Consider the following 18629-nt stretch of genomic DNA (forward strand, 5'->3'; position numbering starts at 1 on the left):
TCTCTCCAACCATTTTTTAATACTAGCTTTCCAAGTTGCAGTGGTTTAGAGGAGAAAAGAATTTTAAGATAATAAAAATCCCATGCCATGTATTACATGCCATTCAGTAATAATCTTTTCTCTTTTAAAAGAGGAGGTCCACTTTCAAAATATATCTGCAGTAAATGGTAAAACCTAAATCAGTTAGTAAAGCCATGATAGCAAAGCTTTTATAGGATGTAAAAAGGAAAACATTACATCATAAATGCACAAAAAAGTGGGTGAGAAAGAGAGCAAAACTAGTATTTTGTATAGACACCTCATGCAATTCTCTGTTAAACTCAAAGGCTGACTTTATAAATAAATATTTAATTTCATTTGGCATTCTTGAAGATTAAAAAAACAAATATAATAAGCAACAAGGCTAATGTCACATGTGTAATTTCAACCTCAGTATTATTACGGTGTATTTAAAGTCAGTCTCGGTGTTTAACCTAGCTCTCACCTGGAATGACTGAAATTGTTTTCAATGCTCGGAGAACTCTGAAGGTTCTCAACGCCGAGACATTGCCCAGGTCCACAAACTCTGTCACATATCTGTAATAGGGAGTTCACACACAAACACAATAACAGAAAAGTTGGAGATATAAGGGGTCTACCATCTTACACCAGTTTCTTCTTACCTGGAATTACAGAAATAGTTTTCAGAGCTCTCAAGACTCTGAAAGTTCGAAGAGCTGAAACATTGCCTAGGTTTACAAATTCTGTTACATACCTGTAGAATTAAATCAGAGTTACTGATAGTTATGGCAAAGTTTATACTAAATAAAGAATGAAAAGTGGGTTGGTTTGGCATATAGAGCCCCTTGAATTTTACGGAAATGCTAGACTTCAGGGTGTCATATGCTAAAAGCTGCCTTTAAGGAATAAAATTTTGTTGCTTATTTCGATACAGTTTTCACTAATATGAACGTTTGTTTGCAAAACTAATTAAAGTACAGTTGGTGGTATTAAATTTATAGTCAATGAATAACTTCATTTTGATGAAGTAGAAGACTATGACATGAAAGTAATTCCATTTATTGCTCATTTATCAGATACATTTACTTTGCAATATATATTCTACTATGTATCCTCAAAATATATGAGGCATATAGTTAATTTGGCTAACAAGCAAACTCTACATTTAAAATATGTAGCAACAACCTGTTTTATGCTACAACTGTTTCATGCCTTTGAGCTTAACATGTTTTTAAAAATACTCACGCCATGACTATGACACTGAAATCCAGCCAGTTCCATGGATCACGAAGGAATGTAAAATCTTCTAAGCAAAATCCTCTTGCCAAGATTTTTATAAGTGACTCAAAGGTATAGATTCCAGTGAATGTGTACCTAGGAAAAGCATCCAATCAAAAATTAACAATTTCATTTGAACTGTTAAAATATAGCAAATCTCATTCTTTTGTGGTTTTTCAGTTCACTAAGATGGAATTCCGTATTCCCACCTACAAAAAAAATCTACTAGTTTAGTCTTATGAGTAAAGGGTTAAACTGAAATGATAATACCTTCTACTAAGAATTTGATCTTGTTTAAATATTTAGGTTTGATAGTAATAGTTTCATGTGTTTTATGGATAATCATCAGGCTTGATCCTCTAGAGTAACACTGTCCAACTGAAATTTAATAGAAACTACATATATAGTTTTCAAATTTCTAGTAATCAAATAAAAGGAAGAAATGAGTAAACTTAATTTGCACGTTACATTTTATTTAAACCAATGTGTCTAAAATGTTATCTCTTCAACAATTAAAAGTAGCCACATTTCAGGTTTCAAATTTCAAGCTGCATGTGTCTGCCTTCTCCCTCCACTAGGCAGTATAGCTCTAGAGATAACATTTCTTGGATTTGTTTATTTATAGTAAAACATTTCACTCAGACTTCTTAATGATTAGAATAATTTGGGAGAGATTTTATGTATCTAATATAAAAAATGAACTTCCCCTTTATATCCTTAAGATTCAGTCATAACATTGTAAATCTGCTTCTCTGATATGTTCACCAAAAATTTTCAGTTCATTAGTATTCTATGTGTGTGTGTCTACACAATTACCAAAATTCAGGGATAACAAAATTCTTGAATCTACCCTCACATCAGTTACTATCTCTATGCACTTGGGCCAAATCATTTCAGTTCAGTTCAGACACTCAGTCGTGTCCGACTCTTTGTGACCCCATAGACTGCAGCACACCAGGCTTCCCTGTCTATCACCAACTCCCAGAGTTTACTCAAACTCATGTCCATTGAGTCGGTGATGCCATCCAACCATCTCATCCTCTGTCGTCCCCTTCTCCTGCCCTCACTCTTTCCCAGCATCCGGGTCTTTTCGAATGAGTCAGTTCTTCGCATCAGGTGGCCAGAGTATTGGAGTTTCAGCTTCAGCATCAGTCCTTCCAATGAATATTTAGGACTGATTTCCTTTAGGATGGACTGGTTGGATCTCCTTGAAGTCCAAGGGACTCTCATTTAAACATGCTTAAATTCAAATTTCAGTCCCCCAAATAGTGAAATACTTTTCTATTTGCTGTTTGTAGAGCATTACCAGCCCTCTCCTTTGAATGTTGACAATATAAGTTATTTCTGTTTCTTCCAAAAATAGTTGGGAGAGAGTATTTGTTTCTCAACATTGTATTCTTTTTAAAAAGTATAATCTAAGTTTGTTCTTCAGTTTACTTCACTCAAGCCACAAAGATTGAATTAACTTTTATTAAAATTCACTATATTTTCCAGTCTACTAGTATCTTATACATGAAAAAAAAAAAAGGGAAATAGTTTTTGCTTTCTTTTTCTGTAGAAATTTCTCTCTTATGAGGGAGCAAAGAAATCACAGGAAAATGTATGTCAGAATCTTCATGTCTAGTTTTTCTAGGAATGTTCTTTCTCCTTTTTAAACAATGCAGTTGATTTCATGAAGAGTAAGTATAATTGTTGTCTTTACTTATTATGAAGTGGCTGATTTTACTAGGAAGAGAGATAATTTCCAATGCCAGGTTTATGGTTACTTGTGTTTTGGTTTGAATCTTTGTATATTTACATATAATCACCATGATATTTTTGTTTGGAGAGATTCCTAGCATTGCAAAGTCCATAAGAGATAGCTCCCATGTATGTTCTGTTTATCATATTAATAGATAGTGCCCTATGGCTTACGCTTAGGCAATTCTAAGTTATTTACAGAGTTGTTAGGAGTAAGATTAAGGTCCCTACTCCTATTTCTGATTTTGGGAAAGGAAGAAAATTTGTGGGGACATTTGGAATAGATGGTGAGTGCTGATAGCTATCCAAGGAAGAGGGTCTTAGAGCTTAACATTTAAGACAGCTTTGCACAGAACAGCTGTTCAGATATACCTGTTAGAAAACTAGATTGAATGGGTCAGTGAGAATCAAGGTGGACCTTGATTTTTCCTGACTCTGACCCCACTAGGTTCTTAATCATGTTGTTGATTCTGTCCATGTTACAATGTGTTTCCCCCTGTAATTTTGATATCTGTAGAAATGATTTGCCTTACATAATATGACTCTCACTATATAATATGGTCCTCGGTATGCCATCTCTTTGTATAGGGAAAATTTCTGCTATCAGTGACTTGTATTTTCCTGTCAAAACTGACTACTGTTTCATTGGACTCTGTTTTTTTAAGGTTTTTGTTGTTTGCTTCTTTTGCTGTAATCACTAATATTTTGCTTGTTTTCCTGCTGCCTTGCTGTCAGGTGACTAGAGATAATTGATTAGGAAACCTGTGCAAAGTTTTCCAACTAAACAGTGTAAGTCAAAAGCTTTTGTAAAGCTGAGTTTTCATAATGGATATAGGCATCTCTAAAAATAACTTAAAAGAAAACTGCATATTCAAATAATAATATTTGTGTCTCCTTTACCTTCCTTTTAATAACATTATATAAATAAATTCATACATGTTTAAGTATGTCAATAATTTCTGCAGGGAAAAGTGCATACAGAATAGTTTCATACAGGTATATCCACTTTTTGAGCCCCAAATTGTAAATGGTAACAGAATTTTGTCAAATGGCTTGCCTCAACATAAGAATTGGATTCTCTACTAAAAAGATTTCTAGGGAGCTTTTTCAATCTACTTTCAAAAAAGTCTTTAATTTGTTAAATTACTGATGATGATGGCTTAGAATGATTCTGTAAATTCTTATAGATATCTGTAAAAAAACAGAAATGAAGGTGTCAGTATTTGTTATAATAGCTTATCTCCTATTGGACATTACTTTAAAAATATAATGGTAAAAACATACAATTTTCTTGTTCACTAAAATACCCAATCATTGTATTAGCCCATTACATAAATAGACTGTCTAAGCTAAACACCTTCTGTTTCACTAAAAAAAAAAAGCATGTTTCTGTCATGAATAATCTTATATGTGATTGACAAATTGGGGAATAATGCTGTTATAATGCAAAGATTTTTAGTTAAAGCACAGTTTTCCTCAGCGCATTAATGTTTTGAAATAATTAGGGGCACCTTTTCATTCACACTTATATAAAACATCCTAAGCAATAAAAGACCTTAATACTATTGCAGAAAAATTGACAGAAGTTCCTTCTTTAGTGCAAGCAGGGTATAGTTTAACATGCCCCAAATACTGTGCTTAGCCCTTTCCCTCTGTATTAAAATATTGAATCAAATGTTTTACTTTGATGATATCATTGCCAGGGTCTCCATTTCAAGGGAGGAAGGACAAGGCCCAGGTCTAAGACTGCAGAGAGGTTGCTGGCTAAGACTTTAGGTACAAATGTCCAGAGAGATTCAACTGGGCCAGTGATTTTTTATTGGGATTGTTATGTTTTTTTATTAGTATTCTAATGAGAAAGTTTTAAGTTTTGAGAGATCTGTCCATAATCATGTTTTCCCCTTAAGCCTTGTTATTATTTGAATATGTTTTGCAAAGACATTTTGTTTCCTTTACAGATTTGTGATGTTTCTAGCACACATGCTGTGTCTAAATAATCTATGTATCTAAATATAACCAAACATCAAAATAACTTAAACACCTAAGTGTGGTTTTTTTAAAAATATACTGATATAGTGTATAACTGAATTGCTTAGTGAATAGAGCTAAACACCTCAATCAATTTTATCAGAATATAACAATAGTAGTAATATACTAGAATAAAATAATTTTATTTATGCTCAAATGGTCATTGTATTTTATCTAAAATGCATAATTGTGATTCAGTCTTAACTTTTATGATAAATGATTATTTAGCTTACCAGATAGTGTATATAATTTAATAACCTTCCTTAATCAAATGCAATCATTTGTTTGGAAGAAATATCTATCTCATAGGAAAAATATGTGCCCCCCCCAAAAAAAATTTCCTTGTTTTTTCCACATTATGCAAATAATCATTTCTTAGAAGTGTTTAGTTTGACTGCAAAAAGTGGAAACCATAAGTCAGACCATAATTAAAAGGAGATTGCTAGAAAATTTGAGTGTGCATTTCTCATTCCAAGAAATCATTTGTACTTACTCTACATTCTTTGTCCAGTCCGGAGGGTTACTCAAGGTCATAAATACACAGTTGGTCAGGATAGTGCACATGATAAGCATGCTGAATAAAGTAGATTATAGTTAAGGAATAAATGCGAGTACAATATTGTGGCCATTTACAAATAATCCAATACAAAAAAACCAAGTTACCTGGAAAATTAATTTTACCTATTTGTTTTAAAACAATGACAAAGAAAAAAATGAAACTCCCAAGTCTGTCATATGTTCTTTGTATTCTTGGTTCGTTGTTTTTGTATTTTGCACCATTCCCACACAAAACTGAATTCAATAGAAAGAGATCTCTGTTTGAAGCAAATGGGAATTTTCTAGTGTAAGTCTAAAAGTTATACTTCAGATACCCTTTAAAATTTCCACGGATGGACAAAAGGTTAATGAATGGAATATAGTAAGCCTGAGAATGTATAGCCCTGTGTATTCAAGGATTACATTGATTGATTCTACTGTAATTAGGAACTCTAGTAGCCTTACAGTGATGGAATTTGTTCCTTTAGCATTTACCACATAATAAAGGGAGAGAAAAATTTTGTTAACGAGCTAGTTTTATTTTCTAACTTTTTATTTTCACTTGCGAGTACAGGAACTTATCAGGACATTTAATATTCTTTCTGTATCTTGTCCATGCCATACCTAAACACACACTGTTTTTAAACCTTTCTAAGAATTGGCTGTAATCATTTCTCTTAGAATTTCAACCTAGCCTTCACTCTAAGAAAACTTATGATTGCATTTTTTGAAGTAAATCTTTCTGTTTTAAAATGTAAATACTTTCCGATATCAAACCACAGAATGGGAGAATTCAAAAGCGCTTCAAAAGGCTATCAGTCCTCTTTTCCCCGTCTCTTTCGTCTCTCTTTTAGTTTTTATGTTAACCTGTTTTGAATCTGTTTGTATAAGATGCCTATTTTGGATCACTGCCTCTGAAGATCACCTTTCTAGTTTATTATCACTTCTTGAGAGTTTTCTTGAAATCCACACCTATTATGTCATTTTACATATAGTTTTTGACTATCATTGTAAGTAGTTTTAAGTTCAACGATCTTTAAATAGATATTATCAATCAGATGCATAGTAGTTTAATAAATATTTACTGAAGGACGAAAAGAAGGAAGCAAGGAAGGGAAGTCCAGGTGATGAAGATACAGAACCAATTAAGGCACAAAAATTTGAACATTTGGAATACAGATAATAATACTAAGCACAGTAGGCTATGCTTCTTTAATGGTGGTTATATATGGTCTAATTGAGGTTAATAAAAGTTTGAAGGAGATTTGCTGTTGTTCCTGTTACACAGTGTGTTTCATTTACTATCATAGTTGTCTTTTTACTACCAGCAGCATAATTGTCATTCTACAATAATGTTGTTATAAATAGCAGAAAATCAGTGAGTACAGTAGATTAAACAACATTACCAATTAATCTGAAAGAATTATATATATATTATAAAAAGAATGACATTCTTTATAAAATCATACTAGAAACAGCATTTAGACAATTCACATAAAAAGGATATGAATGTACCAAAATCTTAATAGCAATTTTCCTAATAGGGTTTAGTGGAGTTAAAATGTACAAGGCAGAGGTGGCACTGAATCGGAAAATTGCCTTCCCTTTATTCAATACTATAAAAGTCTGAAAAAGAACACAAGAGAAAAAATTACTAGATTAGACATGTGGCTTATATGAAGAGTTTACGCACATAAAAACTTTTTACCTGATTTGTTTGAACTTGTTTAAGCCGGTTTGTATAAGTATAAACATATTAGATATCACTTTTTCTCCCCTAAATTAACATAATAACTACAAATAAAGATACAATGTACTATTATCTAATCTGTCTCTCAGGTATCAACTTCCCAATACAAACTGATGATCCTACACAAAATTTGTATCAAGTTGTAAATTAACTTTGTGGACTCTAATTCTATTTAAGGCTTACCATCTGTCCCCAGTTTTGTAACTTTTCAGATTATTCTGTACATACTGTTATTAAAATAATCTTTTATAAATATTTTAATTATATCAAATCTTTTAACTCCAAAGTTTGTGAAGCTCTTTTCCCTGTGGTACTTGTCCTACTTTAAAATGTTCAAACATTTTAAATGTTCAAACAGGCTGAATAAACTGGTTTTGTTGGTTCTATAGATCTGCTGCAATACTGAGAAGGACCAGCCACATTAAGAATTAGGCTGAAATGCATCATTTCACGGAGAAGGAAATGGCACCCCACTCTAGTACTCTTGCCTGGAAAAGCCTATGGGCGAAGGAGCCTGGTAGGCTGCAGTCCATGGGGTCACTAAGAGTCGGACACGGCTGAGTGACTTCACTTTCACTTTTCATTTTCATGCATTGGAGAAGGAAATGGCAACCCACTCCAGTGTTCTTGCCTGAAGAATCCCAGGGACGGGGGAGCCTGGTGGACTGCCGTCTATGGGGTCGCACAGAGTCGGACACGACTGAAGCGACTTAGCAGTAGCAGCAGCATCATTTCAAAAGGCATTCTGTTGCTAAATTCCCATGACCTGAAACCTATAATCATCAATTTAGCATTTAAGCTGGGCTTTCCTGGTGGCTCAGATGGTAAAGAATCTGCCTGTAATGCGGGTTCATTCCCTGGGTTGGGAGGATCCCCTGGAGAAGGAAATGGCTACCCACTTCAGTATTCTTGGGACTTCCCTGGTGGCTCAGATGGTGATTACCTACTAGGTCTCCCTGGAATCATCTTTTATTTCTTTTCCTACCGAAGCACCTTTGTTCCAGCCAATTCAATTCACTTGCCAATCCCATTTACTATCAACTCCTCACTCTGATTCTCAAGATGAGTGTCATAGAATCCTAGAGGAAGGAGGCACCTGAAAGGTCATGTAATGCAAACTTACTTTTGTTCAGGTCCATAACAGACCTGACAGTAAGGTTCCACCTACAATGACCCACTCTTATAGCAAATGTTCTTAGTTCTGTCCACATGTTAGAATCTCCTGGGGTGATGTTAAAATTGCTATTATATGGGATCCACCCAAGAACAACAGAATTAATTTCTGGAGGATGGGCATAGACAATGGTATGTTAAACATTTTCCCCTAGTGATTCTATATGCAGCCACGGGTTGAAAATCCCTACTTGTCCGCAGCTGTCAAAGTCATCTCCACCATTATGTCTTTCCAGATAAATCACACTGCCTTTTGATCTCTCCCCAATTGTTTCCCTTTTCCAGTAAGTCTTAGTATATTAATATACACACATTGGCATGCTGCTTGTAATTATAGTCAAGCAGCAATTATTTGTAGAGTTCATTCCACTGAGGACTAGCTTAGAAGTTGTTATAAATCACTGAGCATAAACAACCAGTTAGCTACTTTATTTTTCCATTTTGTTTTTACACAGCATTTAATAGAGTGGTTTGCAAATAAACTCTTGTTTCAATTAAATGTGAGTTTACTTTAAGATGCTATTTACTTTTAAGATATCTATTCTATGTAACCATTTAGTTATGAATATGTTTTCAGTATTCTCAAATTTTACACGATCAATCTGAATGCCATTAAAATGCATTGTGGTGTTGCTTATATGATTATATTAACTAAGGGCTGTATCCTAGACATTCATGTTCACTGACAACATGCTCTGTTTGTATAGAATATTGTGAGTATAATATTTACATTTAATGAATAGAAAATATTTATGTATAAGTATAAAGCAGAGAGAAAATGAGTTCTCTGCATGTTGCCTTTTTGTATTCAAGACCATAGACCTAACTATTTTCTATGAACTGTAATCTATAGATCTGAAAAATGCTATGATAAGGGCAAATAAGCTGTTCTTTACTAGCACTGAGATTATTCACAAGGGAGAGTGAGCACTGGGATGCCTGCTCTTGAAACACAGATGCATTAAAGGATTTTTTTGAATTCATAGGATTAAATCATTTAATATTATAGTCAAGCAATCTGGGTCTGTTTAGACACTCAATGACAGCAGTAACATGTAAAGTTTACTACAGTTTAAGGTGCATTTACTCTTTTTTGTTTTTTTAAAACAGTATCCCTGAAAAAGCCAACTGTAACACTGAGAGGATTTTATTTTGAAAAATCTCCAAGGTCAGAGTGAACAGAAATGAACTGTTTCTTTAAACATGGAAACCTTGCCTCTTCCCATAAAATTAGCCTTTGCAGTACTAATGGGGTTAAACTGATTCTGGAATAAAGCAGACCTTAAGAACACAATCCCAGTTTATTTCTGGAGAACAACCCCTCACAGAAAGAAAACCTTGAGTTCTGAGAAGTGAAGAATAAAAGGTTGTTGTCCTGTATGGTGAACAAATGACAAGAAAGGCATTTGAAATTTGGGGCTCTTTTATTGAGAGATATAATGAAACTGAAAATTATTTGAGAGAATGACTGATAAATAGAGGAGGGATCAATAGTGTCAATTCCAAAATCCGTTCTCCAAGAACTGATAAGTAATGATATGGCTTAAGAAAATAGTACTATATATTGCTACTAAGGTGATGAATGTTATATCTGGAAGTATGTTAAACTGGTTATTATCTCCTCTGGAATGGTGCTTGCTTCTTTTTTCCTGGTAAGTGCACATTTTACAGGTTCACTAAAGTTTTTACTACTTAAGGCAAGAATAAGTTCTCTGAGTAGAACCATATCCATCAGAGAATTCAAAATTACATAACTAATTTTTAAAAACATTTTCTTTCATTATATAATAAACACAGCATAAGTTTTGCTTAGTGATTGAGAGCTCTGGAGCCTGACTGCCCAGGTTCACAGCCTAACTCATCACCTACGGAGTGTAACTTTGGGCAAGTTACGTAACCTCTCTGTGCGTCACTTCCCCATCTAGAAAATGAGGTAAAGCTAGCACATGCCTTGTTTTCCATTGAATATTACATAAGTTATATGAGTTAAAGCACTCAAACAATACCTGACAAAGTATGAGCATAGCAAATTCTAGCTATTGCTATAATCAGTCACTATTCTCAAGTTTTATCTGATCAGTTTGAACGCCATTAAAATACATTGTGATTTTGCTTATATGATTCACTTAGGTATGTAAAATTGTAACATTAATTGATGGAATCAAAGTTTCATAATGCTTCATAATTTTAAAACACCTTTCACCTGCAATTATTCCATATAATTAACAAACTCTATACCATATTTTAAATTCCAGAACTTTCCATTAGCTTCTTATATTAGCTCCTTCTGTCCCAAGAGCTATTTTCTTCTATAGCCCCTCAGTCTTCATCCTTATAGACTCTTCATGAAGGAAAGCAGGGCAAACAGTATACACTCTAGATGTCTCTTAAGATGAGTCATGGCCATTATGAATAAATATGTGTTCTACTCTTGTTGTCAGACAGGGAGGCAATAAAAACTGACTTTGTTAGCACATAGAGAGCAATTCTGTTTCCTAGCGGCAGACTCACATTAACCAAGCTTGAAAGCCTGATATAAAATTAAAACGCCAATCTATTTATATACAACCAGATAGATCACTGTCACACGGGTTGGAATAATTGCTGTAGCATAGACAGTACATTCTTTCCCTTAAGCAGATCTATGGGAAGACGAATTATAATAAGATACTCTTTATGAGTGTGGAGTCCAAATAAGCTGACTTAATTAATTAATATGGATGTTCGATGACGTCTTGATTAGGTGGCACGGTGTAGGCACCCCCCCCAGTGAAGTGACTTTCTGAGAGGAAAGTACTTTCAGGACTACTGCTAACTGAAAATCTGTCTCCCTGAGAAAATGTTAATATTTTTCTTCATTATTCTCTTTTGCCCCTCCTTAATCTTGCCAATTTCCTATCTTAAGGACACTTCCTTTCTTTAAGTAGCAAATACTTCTAATCATGTCAAAGTATAAGTCATACTGCCATCTCTTGAAGGCATCTTTACAAATATATAGTTTGAATCAATAATTTATAGAATTTTCTTCTAGTTTCTTGGGGAATATCTCACTTTCATCATCATGTGTAATAATACAGTAACTAAATTTCAAAGTTTTCTTTACCAATTCTATAGTAAAGTCCTGGAATAAATTACTTTTAGAACTATATTAATATATATTATATGCCACCTTTCATGCAGCTAGTTTAAAAGGAAACAGAAAGAATCTGTATTTTAGCATTATCCTCTGTATGTACATAGTTTCAGAAGCACTCCAGAGCAATAGGGCTAGTTCCAGGTCTTAATGGTTGTCAGTTCCTTTACCATCATTGATCTTATAAGTTGTATGCTGCTTAAAGAATACTTCTTTAGCCATTCTTTTTAAAAGGGCTGGCTTTGATTAATAAAAGTGGTCAATTTTTCCTTTAATCTGTAAGCCAATAACTCTTGGTGATATTAATGTTTCCTTATTTCTACCTGGGCCAGTTTTTATGTCTGTGAATATGAAATATAAATCATGGTTGTAAGCTGCAAAAATACCTAATTAGAGAGCACAGAATCTATCATCTATTTTTTATACTTCCTATAGAATACTGCACAATTGGTTTAAAATCAAAAACTAGCTAATTCTGACAGAATTATATTGTTATTATAGTATTAGAAAGACACAGTCATAATTGTTGATTTAAATCATATATAGATGGAAAAACTTGAGTTTCTGTTTTTGTTTATTTGTCTTCTGTTCTTGACATTTTTTTTCTCTCAGAGTGATGTTTTAACAACATGTAGGTGTTTTGGAATCTAGCCTGTCACAGATTAAGTTTAAGAGAAACTTCCAATCAAGTTACTGGACCCAAAAAATGTATCTTTGGGTGAACATTTTTTCTATCTTCCTATAGGAGGATGCTAAATAAAAGATTATTTATTACCCTCATGAATACCAATCTATCGTGAAGAAACCTCAAGTCAAAGAACTAAAAAATAAGGATATGTACCCTGTAACTCTTCTTTCACATAGCTATTATTCTGTTGTCTACTGTGTGTTTAAATATGTCACCAATAACAGATGTTTTGCTTTGTTGGTGTCAATTTTAATTTTGTCAATATCAATGACTGTGAAATTGTAGAAATGATTCATCTCTATATCACTTCACTTTGGCCCGATCTTGACTTCATTTCCTATGTTTCTGCTGATTATTACATTGTACTTAAAAATAAGTGGAAATAAGTATTATAAAATCTTACACAATAGAAAACTTATGGTGCAGTGTATCCATGAGCCTCAGAAAAATATATTAAAGTTCCAAGTTAAAGACTTATGGGAAGGATAAAATCAACACTCACTTTCTTATTGATATAGTAGGGGTCCAAGTCCTCCAGCGGCTCTGACACCATCCCTGGAGGGATGTCTCCGTAAATGAATGGAAGATTCTTTCCAGCCTCCAAGTCACTGTTTGGCTTTGGTTCATTCTCTTCATCATTGTCTTGTTCTTTCTTGGGTTTCTTGGCTTTCTCTTCTGCAGCACGTTTTTCGATAGCAGCAAGAGATTCTCTAGTAAAAAGGCGGAAGCTTTCAGGTCCTGGGGGTACCAACAGTGCCTGTGCCATCTTTTCATCCTGCACATTTAATTACGTTTAGCTTCTTGCATAAGAATTGCCTGTAATTTAAAAAAATGCGTGAGGGTTAGGAAAGCAAGAGAATGAGAGAGATTAAGAAAATCAACCAAGATGTTATTTAATATTTCTTGTATTAATTATTTTAATATAAACACTAAGTAGTGCTTTTCATGCTGCACTACAAATTTTAACTTAGAAATATCATCCAGTCTAATAATTTTCAATAAGACAACTTTATATGTCTATCAAATGTCTGTTCTGATACCTTTACACCAAAGTATAGTAAACATTTGGTAAAGATTAGTGCCAAGAATGCTTGTCGATAAAATTACTTAGGGACCCATTATTTCTCTCCCTCCTCCTTTTATCATAACTTACTGACACTCCAAAGAAAAATATCCTGGTGACAATACAGTGGTATACCGATGACTCATAAAATCTCAGGGTAGGAAAAGACTTTTGTGTAACCCAACCACTGTTCTAATTACCAGCATCACTGAACACTGGTTCTAAGGCAAGGCCTGTCAGCATTGACAGAGAAGTCAAACTGTTTCCTTTTAGCTTTTCACTTAGGTTCCTCCTGAGGTATCTTCTGAAGCAATGCAGAAGGTATTTACTCTTCCTGTCTGCTCCGGTTTAAGTATTCCAGGACAGTTTTCATCTTCCTGAATCGTTCATTTGGTGTAGGGTGGTAAAGGAATGGACTATGGAGCCAGATTCCTTCTGTTCTAAACCCTGGCTGTCACTGTTGAGCGGCATGACTTTAAAAATGTAATTCCTCAGTGCTTCAGTCTTCATCTATAAAATGGGGATAATATGAGAACTGACCCCCCTCCAGGTTAGTAAGGAATTAATAAATTAATTTGCTTTAAATATTTAGACTAGTTTCCAGAATTAGCAAGCACTGTGTTAGTGTCAGTGATTGTAATCTAATTATGTTAGTTCCTTCCTTCAACCATTTCCTCTGTTGTGGTTTCAAGCATCTTTGCAATTCAAGCCACTGTTCTTTAAATAAGGTCCTAACTTGCTGGAACTGCAGCTGACTGTGGAGCTTCAGGAATGGACTGGGGAGTGCAGAGTACAGGGGCACATTCACACACGCCTACCCCATGGCTGGAAGAGGGGTGGAGGAGACAAGGCAGACATGTGTAGTGGACCTGCTCAATTTCCCAGGGGAGGGAAGAAATTCTATCTGCTGGAAATGTGACAGAACTGTCAGAAATACAGGAAATCAGCTACATAAATTTTGAAACGTGAGTTAGCAGTTATTTTATTTTGCATTGTGCCAAGAATCTCATTTTAAAAATCCGTATAGAAAATAGAAACAATAACAATGAAATGCAATGAGTACATCAGTCATCTTGTAGAATGATCTACAACCATGGCATCAGAATAATCGTGGAAGTCATCTGTGACATTTCCCTATCCCCAGACACCCACCTTCCTCTGCCCCCACACTTACTATAGTCACCATAGTGAAGTGAAGTCGCTCAGTCATGTCCGACTCTTTACGACCCCATGGACCGTAGCCCACAAGGATCCTCGGTCCATGGGATTTTCCAGGCATGAATACTGGAGTGGGTTGCCATTTCTTTCTCCAGGGGATCTTCCCCACCCAGGGATCGAACCCGGGTCTCCCGCACTATAGGCAGACGCTTTACCGTCTGAGCTACCAGGGAAGCTATCCCTAAATGGCATTCTAATTCTTGGCAGTTCATTGCATGGAGATAGTGAGTTTCCACAGGAGGAGAAATTCTAGATCTTATAGTGACATAAGAAAACTGATACAGAATACTGTATGTTTTTTGAGTGTATATCTGAATTACTGGTTCCCAGGTCTGTCCCAGTGACAAAAAATATTTGAATACCTATGTCTTTCCATTGAATTCATATTCATAGTATGATACCATCATTATATTTCCTGCTAGAGATGGCTGGATGGCATCACCGACTCTGTGGACATGAGTTTGAGTGTACTCCGGGAGTTGGTGATGGACAGGGAGGCCTGGCGTGCTGTGATTCATGGGGTAGCGGAGAGTCGGACACGACTGAGCGACTGAACTGAACTGAACTGAATATGAAGGTATATTCCAGATAAGTTATAAATTATCAGACTTGCCAAAAAATTGTGCCATATCCCTTACTAGTTCTGAAAAAAGAACTTCTGATTTGTGATGGGACAAGCCTCTTTCTTCTGCTCCATCAAGTGGTATATGGATCAGAAGGTTTGGGAACAGTTATTCTGTTTTACTTAAAAATTAATCAACTCTCTATTTTGTGCCTTCTAAATTCATGGTAGATGGCACAAAGTAGAATTAATGGTTTCAGCCATTTTATGTTAAATTCAATGGTGACATAGTCATTTCAACTCTAGGCAGCTGTGGAATAATCACAGCTTTTGTATTTTTCAGTGGGGAAGGAGTTCGCCTTTAACTGAAGCCTTAAATAACCAGGGGTGTGTAATTCACCTGTCTCTTATCACTTGTCATGAATTGAATGTATAAGGGTTCTTCCCAAGTGCTAAATGAAAATGACAAAGCATGAGAAAAATATCTTTAAAAATTTCTGTGGAACTTGGCTGCTCTCTTAAGGGACAAGAAAGGTTACTTTTGTAGTTAAGCATTTACTTGAACTGATTTTGGTTTCTTTATTGACAGTGAAATGAAAACCTTGCAGCAGTTGGTTTCAGAGATCTAGATTGGTATTGAGTCTGTGAGTAATGAGTTTGTGGTATTGAGTTTGTCATTTAATCTTCCTCAACCTCTTTAAAGAACCTGCCTGCCAGTGCAGGAGACATAAGAGACGCGGTTTGATCCCTGTGTTGGGAAGATTCCCTGGAGTAGGAATGGTAACCCACTCCAGTATTCTTGCCTGGAGAATTTCATGGACAGAGGAGCCTGATGGGGCCCCCGGTCCATGGGGTTACAAAGAGTTGGACACAACTGAGCACACACAAGCAAGTAAACTCATTGACATTGAAATACCTTATCATATATGTGGCAAAACTTTTCCATAAAGAAATAACTACTTTGACTCATTTAATTAGAGTCTCCTGGCTCCTAAGTTTTAAAATGAAATTATTTAAAATATATCTAATGTAGAAATCTTCCAGTAATCTTTATAAATGACTTTGATTTCTCTGAGATGACACAAAACAAGGTACCATCCCAAAATCATGAAAGTTTATTTAAAAATAAATAATTCTTGAACCAATGTGACCTGGAGTAAAAGGGGGCAGGTGAAGACAAAACAAGGACTGAAACAAACTGCCTAGGGATATTGTGCTGTGCCTGGCTCCAGGTGGTCGAATGGTTTTTAAAATAATAATAATAATAATAAAAATAAAAATAAATATTTCTTTACCTTTGTTCACTTATCAGGGGCCAGAATAAAGATCTCAAGTCTTGATCAAAAGGAAGTAAAGACGTCTCTTTTAAATCACCATGCTGGTGTCTCTAAATCCTGAGAAGACAGTCCAGTTCTAGATTCTCAGCTTTTTGTCTGCAAGGATACCTAGGGTTTGCTCAGTATTTGGATAGGCTGAGACATTAAAGATTATAGTGAAAAAGTTTCTTGGGGGCTTCATCTATAGTGTTGCTATTTAGAAACCTCTTGTAGTTCTTTAGTAGTTCTATTTTAATTTTTTTCTATTCTTGTTCTTTGTGAGCTTATTATACTGAGCTGTTACATAATTTTATATTCCTATTAGGGCAGACTTTAAAAAATTAATTCCTGCTGATGCCTTGGTGTGAATATTTATTATTAATGAATATATGTGCATTATAATTTATTAAAACACATCAAATTTAACATACCAAATTTTCTCCAGAACTGTCCTTGCAAGGACGAAAAAGGAGAAAAGATCTGAGGAACTGATCCTCTGATTAAAAACTCAAGTGTCTATGTTTGCTAATGTGTGTCAATAAAACAAATGCATCCTTCTATTAATCAAGAAAGACTGTGGTTCAGAATTCTTATTACAGGGATGGATGGCAGAATTTCAAACCTGGAAGGAAACTTGGGGTCATTTACTTAGGAAATATTTATTGAGGGACCACTCTATCAACACTGTGCTTGAACTAGGCACCCATAGTCTCTGCCCTTAACGGACTGACTGTCCATTGGGAGAGACAGATTTTTATACTAATAATTATAATATAATTTTATATAACTGGTTATTGTCTGAGCTGCATTAAAGGGAGCTGTTTATTCTACCCAGGGAAGGGCATGGTTAAGACAAGTTTTCCTAAGGAAGTGATATTAGGGTAAGTTTTGCAGACTGGTTGGAATTTGACCAGCTAGTTGTAGTGGTGGTGGTAGATGGGGGAAGGTTGGGAAGAAGCCTTATCAGTAGAGACCTATTAGGTAGGCAGGGGGGAAGCACATATCTGGACCCAGAAATAACAGAGCGTGGATTGTTTGGGAAGAACTATAAGAAGTTCATTATAGGTGGAAGTCAACCTGCCTAAAAGGGAGTGAAAAAATGAAGGAATGGAATTTAGGCAGGATATAGATCACCGAAGGCCTCATTCAGCATGCTAAGGAAAGCTGTAGGTGGGACATGCATGATCACTTTAAGATTGGAAACATGGTGGCAGTATGAAGGATGGACAGATAGGGAGCGATCCTAGAGCCATGTTTTCTAAACATTTTGGTTTCAGGATCCCTTAATGCTCTTAAAATTATAGATGACTTCAAAGAGCTTTTGTTTAAGAGGAGACTTATCTATCCATATTTGCTGTTCTAAAAATTAGAATAGAAAATTTGAAAACATGTCTTGATTAAATTAATATGTTTACATATAAAACAGATTTTTAATGAAAACAACTTAATATACCAATCATGTTTCAAAATGAAAAGAATTGAATGAGAAGAATGAACTTGTTTTATATTTGGGCAAATCTCTTTACTGTCTGACTTAATGGAATATAGCTAGATTCTCATATCTGCTTAAGAATTCAATATGTTGAGATATATTGTTTTGATTAAAGTACAAAAAGAAAATCCCCTCATAAATATGTAGTTGGAAAATAGGGAGTATTTCAATTTCTTTATGAAGCAATTGTGAATATTTTTCTTTGATAAACAATTAAAACTCTACAAACAGTAGTTTCTTAAATTAGTTTCAATATGGAACCTGAAACTGTCTATCAGTGAACTTTTGATTCATCTTGCCCTTTGGATGGATTTTGTACCATCATGCATAGATCATTTGGAAAATAGCAGCACATTGCTATGCAGATTTTCCAAATTCTGACAAATTTTATTATGTAACATTCAAAAATAGCATTTGTTAATATCACCATTGATCTCTAGAGAAGATCATAAAGTATTGGGAGACTGTCAAGCTCCAAGTTCAGTTCAGTTCAGTTGCTCAGTCGTGTTTGACTCTTTGCGACCCCATGAACTGCAGCATGCCAGGCCTCCCTGTCCATCACCAACTCCCAGAGTCTACTCAAACTCATGTCCATTGAGTTGGTGATGCCATCCAACCATCTCATCCTCTGTCGTCCCCTTTCTTTCCCAG

General features: G+C 34.9%; 1 protein-coding gene and 1 non-coding gene across 6 annotated transcripts in view; both read right to left on the bottom strand.

Moving 5' to 3' along the window:
• Positions 1 to 18629, bottom strand: part of SCN3A (sodium voltage-gated channel alpha subunit 3) — a 120577-nt gene that overhangs the window by 75844 nt on the left and 26104 nt on the right. For 4 of the 5 annotated variants that reach the window (XM_088829815.1, XM_088829823.1, XM_055398413.2 and 1 more), the window contains 5 exons: positions 12830 to 13143; positions 7091 to 7209; positions 5540 to 5629; positions 1246 to 1374; positions 485 to 576 (listed from right to left, as the gene is read on the bottom strand). In XM_088829815.1, the coding sequence (XP_088685941.1) occupies positions 485 to 576; positions 1246 to 1374; positions 5540 to 5629; positions 7091 to 7209; positions 12830 to 13093 (694 nt within the window). In that variant the 5' untranslated portion in view covers positions 13094 to 13143. Of the gene's footprint in view, positions 1 to 484; positions 577 to 662; positions 755 to 1245; positions 1375 to 5539; positions 5630 to 7090; positions 7210 to 12829; positions 13144 to 18629 lie in introns of all 5 variants that reach the window. The other variant, XM_088829818.1, reaches the window with a different exon arrangement.
• On the bottom strand, positions 14710 to 14781 carry TRNAY-AUA (transfer RNA tyrosine (anticodon AUA)). The gene has a single exon. It is a non-coding gene; the product is annotated as a tRNA-Tyr (tRNA).

This window comes from Moschus berezovskii, chromosome 2 (genome assembly GCF_049115385.1).
Source record: "Moschus berezovskii isolate FMDL1 chromosome 2, NW_MosBer_1.0, whole genome shotgun sequence".
Taxonomy (NCBI): domain Eukaryota; kingdom Metazoa; phylum Chordata; class Mammalia; order Artiodactyla; family Moschidae; genus Moschus; species Moschus berezovskii.